This window comes from Chrysochloris asiatica, unplaced genomic scaffold (assembly GCF_000296735.1).
Source record: "Chrysochloris asiatica unplaced genomic scaffold, ChrAsi1.0 scaffold00064, whole genome shotgun sequence".
Lineage (NCBI taxonomy): Eukaryota > Metazoa > Chordata > Mammalia > Afrosoricida > Chrysochloridae > Chrysochloris > Chrysochloris asiatica.
Window position 1 is genome coordinate 13,789,426 of NW_006408582.1, and position 6,979 is coordinate 13,796,404.

General features: G+C 44.1%; 1 protein-coding gene across 1 annotated transcript; it reads left to right on the plus strand.

Moving 5' to 3' along the window:
- Positions 1 to 2,885: 2,885 nt before the first annotated feature.
- NKX3-1 (NK3 homeobox 1) lies at positions 2,886 to 4,842 on the plus strand. Its single transcript, XM_006864382.1, has 2 exons — positions 2,886 to 3,207; positions 4,427 to 4,842. The coding sequence occupies exons 1-2, from the start codon at positions 2,886 to 2,888 to the stop codon at positions 4,840 to 4,842; spliced, it is 738 nt and encodes a 245-aa protein (XP_006864444.1).
- The last annotated feature ends 2,137 nt before the right edge of the window (positions 4,843 to 6,979 follow it).

Here is a 6,979-nt window from a genome sequence, read left to right on the forward strand (position 1 = left end):
CTACCAGCTGCTGCACAGGAGAAAGAGAAGGCTTTCCTCAGAACTGTCTCCACAGCACATCACCACCCTCACAGTTATATAAGATAGCAACATTAACACTGGGGGAAATTGCTGACACTATCTTTTTTTTTTTTTTAATTACATTTTTACTGTGAATTGAGTGAAAGTTTACAGGGCATATGATCAGTTTTTACATTCAGTAAACCATAGTTTGCTTCATTGCAATGATTACAATTCCCTCCATATACCATCAAGCATTTACCTTTATTTCCCTCCCCCTCCTTTTTTTGATGTACACATGCAAAACAGAAAATACATATTCATTTAAAAGTCCAGAGGGCACACTTCGCAAGCCAGCCTCCTGTCTGCAGGCACACGGCCTTTCTCAGTCCATGGGCCTATTGTCCTCAGCTACTCTCTCTCTGTGCCATTTCTCTGCCAGTGTCTCTACTGTCATTGCTTTCCTGGTCAGGATCCCACGCTCCACTTATATTCCTCCTTCTTGCTGGTCCTACGGTCCTCTGTTCCCGAAATGGAGATTAACTACATCACCCCCCCCCATTTTAGTTATACATTTTCTACATGTACAGTTGTGACAATCACAATTAATCCTGATAACAATTACACGCAATTGAATCATAAATTCCTATCCCCGTCCTCCCCCATTCCCTTTCACAGATGCTGTTTTTACAACTTCTTGTGAATCTATGTTGTTATTGTTTGGTGTACTTGAGTCACTTCCAACTCATAATGACCCTGTGTACAACAGAAGGAAAAACTGTACCATCCTCACAGTGGTGACCATGTTTAAGCCCATTGTTGCAGCCACAGTGTCAAACCAGCTCATTGAGACTCTTCCTCTTTTTTGCTGACCCTCTACCAAGCATAATGTCATTCTTCAGGGACTGGAACTTCCTGGTAACATGTTGAAATTCTCACTTCCCTCACTTCTAAAATGCATCCTAGCTATACATCCTAAGAGACAGATTTGCTCATTCTTCTAGCCATTTCTGGCATATTTAGTGTTCTTCACCAACACCACAATTTAAAAGCATCAATTCTTAAGTCTCCCTTTTATTCTGCTTTTGCAGACATCTGTTGCTGTTGCTGCTAAGTGCAGTCAAATTGGTTCCAACTCCCAGCAACCCTGTAAAAGTTTTCCAAGGAGCAACTGGTGAGTTTGAATTGCCAACCTTGCAGTTCAAACCGACCTTGCAATCCAGCACATTAACCCACAGTGATTGAAAATAGCAGGGGTTGGGTCAGGTGCACCTTAGTCCTCAGAGTGACACCTTTGCTTTTAACACTTTAAAGAATAAGTCTTTTGCACAGATTTACCAAAGGAACACATCATTTAATTTCTTGACTATAGCTTTCATGGGTATTAATTGTGGATCCAAGTAATATGAAAACTTTGGCAACTTCAATTTTTTCTCCATTTATCATGAAGTTGCTGATTAGTTCAGTTAGGAGGTGTGACCCACAATGAAGGCAGTAGTCCTTTATCTTCATCAATCAGTGAGTGCTTCAAGTCCTCTTCACTTTAAATAAGCAAGGCTGTATCATCTACATATTGCAGGTTGTTAATGAATCTTCCTGCAATCCTGATGTCCCGTTCTTCATATGGCTCAGTTTCTCGGAATAAAAAGTTTGAAATGTGTTTTAAAGAAAAGAGACCTTTAAGAGATGAGAGAAGAAAGCCAACTTCACCACAGGCCTTCCCATTGCACAGAGTGGCACTCTTCAGTGACTGCTTTATTCACAATAGCCTATCCCTAACACCACACCCAGCCCACACACAGGCACACAACATACCATCTTGTGGAAAACATTCCAGTATAATGGAATTTGCCTTAGACCAGGACTTAAAAAAAAGTTACACCAATGAAAAGAAACAAAACCACAGAATACCATTTTTCCTGATTGACCTACAGTTAATATTTTAATGAAATATTACTATGTGAGATCTATTTATTTGTCTTATTGTTTCTGAACCATATGAGAGTAAATTACATCATGGCCATTTGTCCTTACATAGTTTAGTTTCTGTTTCCTAAGAACAGAACTTTCTAAGAATATTCTCTTGCATAATCACAGTACAATTATCAGCTTCAGTAAATTTTACATTGATTCTTATCGGTGGTGTTCCACTTTTGTCAGCTGACGAAGTAACATCTAGTACAAAATCTAGTCTAGGGTCAGATGGTACAGCTAGTTGTCATGTCACTTTGGGAGACTTATGTTTAGTAGATCCAGTTTTGGCACCAATCTCTGTCATTGTCTATAGGCATCCAGAATTCTCACCTGTGTGGTAGTGGTGATGGTTGTGTGTCATGGAGTTGGTTCCCACTCATTGCGACCCTGTATAGGGTTTCCGAGCCTGTAAATCTTAACAGTAGGTTTGAATTGCTGAAAAGCAGATACAGTAATTGCCGAATCTATCTCTCACTCTATGATTAAAGGCACTTTCCGTCCATACCAGCTAAATCGGGGACTTCGTTTCTGCATCATTATTACTGAGAAGCTTTTAACTTTTAAGAGGGGTTTAGGCAGAGAAGACCCACTTTGGTTTTCACTCTTGGCCTGGGAAAACGGCTTGGAGAGGAGTGAGCTAATCAAGAGGCAGCGGAGGGAAATCTGGCACCGTGACTTCTGGAGAGGAGTGAGACCCTGCAAAGTGACTCCGCCTCTCTCCACTCCCCCTCACCTGGGGGTCAGGAGGCCAATCCAGTGCGCAGTCCCAAGCCCCGCGGCCAATGGCAGTGCGGCGCGGCGCGCTTTCCCGGCGCTATAAGTGCGGGTGGAGCAGTGGAAAGTGAAAGTGTAGCCGGCTCCGCGGAGGCATCCTGGGGTTCAAGAGCTGCAGCCCAGGAGAAACCGCAAAGATGCTCAGATCTCCTGAGCCACAACTTGGGGGTGCAGGGACCACTGACCGCCTTCCTCAGACCATGCTGCTGCCCCAGTCCAAGCCACTCACCTCCTTCCTCATCCAGGACATCCTGCGAGACTGCGCGGAGCAGCGTGGTCACACATGCATTTCGGAGTCGCAGCCCTCCAGTGAGCCGGACCAGTGCCAGTACCCAAAGCCAGAGCTGGAGCCAGAGCCCAAAGGAGCCCGAGGCCGTGCAGTGGGCCCCGAGGACGAGCTAAGCCTCCAGCCCGGCACCACTCCAGCGGAGGCTGGGAACCTAGAAGAGACCAAACCAGGTACGCCACCCAGGTCAGGGGCAGGGAGAGGTCCTGGCGATAGGCTGGAGGGGCGCTGGCATCAGAGGGAAGGATGGTCCAAAAAGACCTCATAGAGATTGGGATGCAGGGCTGCTAGGCCCACAGTGACAGGAGAAGAGACCCTGTGTCTTCGGGGATTCTCTCTGGGCCCCAGCGTCAGGGCGGCGCACGGTGCTGACATCGGCTCGGCTCTCCAGACGCGGTGAGCTCTCACGGGCGCTTCTAGCTCCGCGGACAGAGACTATAATAGCGTTGAAGATAGAAATCCAACACCACCTTCCACCAGCTCTGAACGATCATGCACTCTTTGATAGGCTCTTGCCTCAAGTTACCTCTTGGCAATTAAGATAGCTAATAATAATGTATTAATGTTACTAAACTGGGTTTAATCAATGTAAACATTCCCTTTGCTTCAAACTCTTCATCAATAAACCAGTAAAAGTGAGAGTTCCCTATAGTCTTCAGGAGACAGAACATCGTTGGAACATTTTAGGGTAGCCTTAATTTCTTTCCTATCACTTTTTATGAGGCAACCTAAAGTCTCATTTAGAAGAAAGAGGATTAAAGCAAGAAAGTGAATTTACTGCTACCGTTAACCCTTGCAGTCTCTCCACACGCAAGCCCTCTCTTGCCCACCTATATGTTAAACCCGGATGCATTTTGGTCCCACTTTACCGGGTATCTTATTCCTTTCCTGCTTCCCTTTTCCCACCCCACTTCAATCCACAAATCCAGAATCCCTATTTCGTTCAACCACTAAACTCCTCTAACTTTGGGTTCTTGATGATTATTAGAAAGCTAGCACACAGTATACATATTTAATTTCTACACTCTAGAACGTTTCTTGATGGTGGTTTTGTGCCGTGGAGTTGGGTCCAACTGACAGCGACCCTTTATAGGGTTTCTGAGGCTGTAAATCTTTATGGGAGCAGAAAATCTCATCTTTTTCCATTGGAACGGCTGATTGTTTTGAATTGCAGACCTTGAGGTTAGCAGGCCGATTCATGTAACCACTATGCTTGCTACCAGAGCACCTTAGAGAGTTTTAGTCATGTGAAAAAAATGAAATGTATCCAAGATGACAGTGGACTGTTTGTTCATTCACCAAAGAAATAAGGGTGGATTGAAATCTGTTCTCTGTCTCGCTAAAATGTAACTTTTGTGCTTCCCATCTCTCTTTCTCCCCTCTACTTTCCAGATAGACAATCTGAGACTTATCTATCAGGCTGTGAAGACACTTCAGGCACCTTACCAAGCCTCCTGACACAGACACCCAAGCAGCCACAGAAGCGTTCCCGGGCAGCTTTCTCCCACTCACAGGTTATCGAGTTAGAGAGGAAATTCAGCCATCAGAAGTACCTGTCAGCCCCTGAAAGGGCTCACCTTGCCAAGAACATCAAGCTCACTGAGACCCAAGTGAAAATATGGTTCCAGAACAGACGTTATAAGACCAAGCGGAAGCAGATCACCTCAGACTTGGAGAAGCACTCTTCCCTGCCAGTCCTGAAAGAGCAGGGCTTCTCCCCCGCCGCCTCCCTGATCTCCATGTATAACAGCTACCCTTACTACCCCTACCTTTACTGCCTGGGGAACTGGAGCCCAGCTTTCTGGTAATGCACCATCAGATGACAACTAGGTGTGATTTGAAACGGCCTTCCCCAGCCAGGTCATCTCTCTGGGAAGCAAAGGGGGCCAGGGAAAGCACTGGGGAGCAAGAGGTGTGCAGACCAAAACTATCAGGTTTGCCTAGGAATCCAAGATGTTTCAGGGTTAGACCAAAGAAAGATATGGTACAGTGAATATTTTAATACTTAAACAATTCCCCAACACACAATGTGGGTTTTTGTTGTTGTTGTTGTTTTTTTTTTTTTGCTTTTAGCCACCTGTTTGAAGCAAGGAGGGGTATATTCAGATGCTGTTACTTTTCTAGCACTTTGTATGATTTTGTATGGACTTTCCACATCACTTCAGGAGAGCCCATTCTTCCTGGAGGGAGAAAGGACAACCAAGATGAGAATGTTGCTTTCGCTGGCCCTGGAATAGAGATTTCTTTCTTTCTATAAGAAAACGCCTAAAAGAGAAATTCCTCATACTCGGAGCTGATTGGAATGGGATCTGGAGGCAAATGATAAATGATGAAAATATCAGCTGAGTCTTACTTCTTTTTCGAGTAGTATTCCAATTTAAGGAGCTGTGCTCCTAACCACAAATTCAGTAGTTTGAATCTACGTCTCTTTGCAGGAGAAAGATGAGACTTTATCCTCCTGTAAAGATTTACAACCTCAGGACCCTATACAGGGTTATTATGAGTCAGAACCGACTCAGTGACACATAACCACCACCACCATCACCACACCAATTTAAGTACGTACAGGGTGGCCCAAGGTAGAAAACGATTCACTCTCACTCAGTGTGGTTTTAAAATAAGCTGTGCAAACATACTCTACTGCCAGGGGTGAGCCTGGTAAGACAGCCTCAGCATGTCCAAGGCGGGGCCTCAGGAGGGTCTCCATTCCGCTGTTGGGGTCACTGCATTTTTGTTCTGGGTCTGAGAATTCAGATTCAAAAGGTTCCTGGCATTCTCAGGCTATAATTTATACTTCATTGTTGTTAAGTGCATTCAGGTCGGTTCCGACTCATAGCGACCCTGTGTAGGGTTTCTTAGGAGCCACTGGTGAGTTTGAATCGCCGACCTTGCAGTTCAAATCAACCTAGAGGTCAAGTGCTTATCCTACGGCACCACACCAGGACTCCATCATGGCATATTAATTAGTTCTTAACTGCAAGGCACTTCTCACTTCTCTTCATTTTGTTTTTTACTTTTCTACCAAAATCCCCCACTGAAGGGCATCTGTTTTGGTTTATATTGTTAGTCTGGCTGCATTAAACATACATCTTCCTTATTTACCCTGTGACTTGGTCTTTTTTTAAGCTTTATCTCAGGTTTAAAAAAGAAAATGTGGAGTGGGGGGGCTATTTTGAATTGGCTAAATAACATGCATTTTTAAGCTAGCAGTTCTTGTTTCTTCATTTAAAAATACACAGCATTAAATTCTGAATCCTATTTAAAGACCAGACGGATCTGGAAGGTCACTTACTACTGCTTTCATAAGACTTGCTGGTGGCTCTGTTGCTACTGGTCAAAATTTGACAACCCTTTTGATTGGACTCCCTGCTGACAAGAGGTTTATAGCTTACACACAGGAGGACCCGGCATCATGGCATTGTCTAGAGGAAACAGAGGGCTCATGGGCTGAGAACAGAGGAGAATGCAACCAAGGCTTCAGAGAGCTTCTTACCAGGCAGTCTATGGAGAAAGCTGCAACCATGTTCAAAACACATTATTATGACTTGGATTACAATAAAATGCCCAAATGCTTTAAGAACTGTATTTGATACACACACACACATACACACATATTTCTTAAAGTCCCAGTACCCAAAATGGGTCACTAATGATTTCAGAGAGAATGAGAAGAGGGCAAAAGAGAGATTTGGCTGACCTTCCATTCATTCCCATCCTATTATCTTGGATAATCTGGTGTAGAGAGACATCACATTTTAAAAAGCCAATTACTAACAAGTTACCAGAAAACCTGAAAGTCTCTTGGTCCCACTACTAAATTCAGTTTAACAAAGAATGCTTTCAATTTCTTTCTACTAAAAGTGCTAATTTTCTCTTGGTGGCAAAACTGCCAAAGTAAGTTGGTAGAAAGTTGGCAGGTTTTACATTCTTTTTGATGGTTGAGCT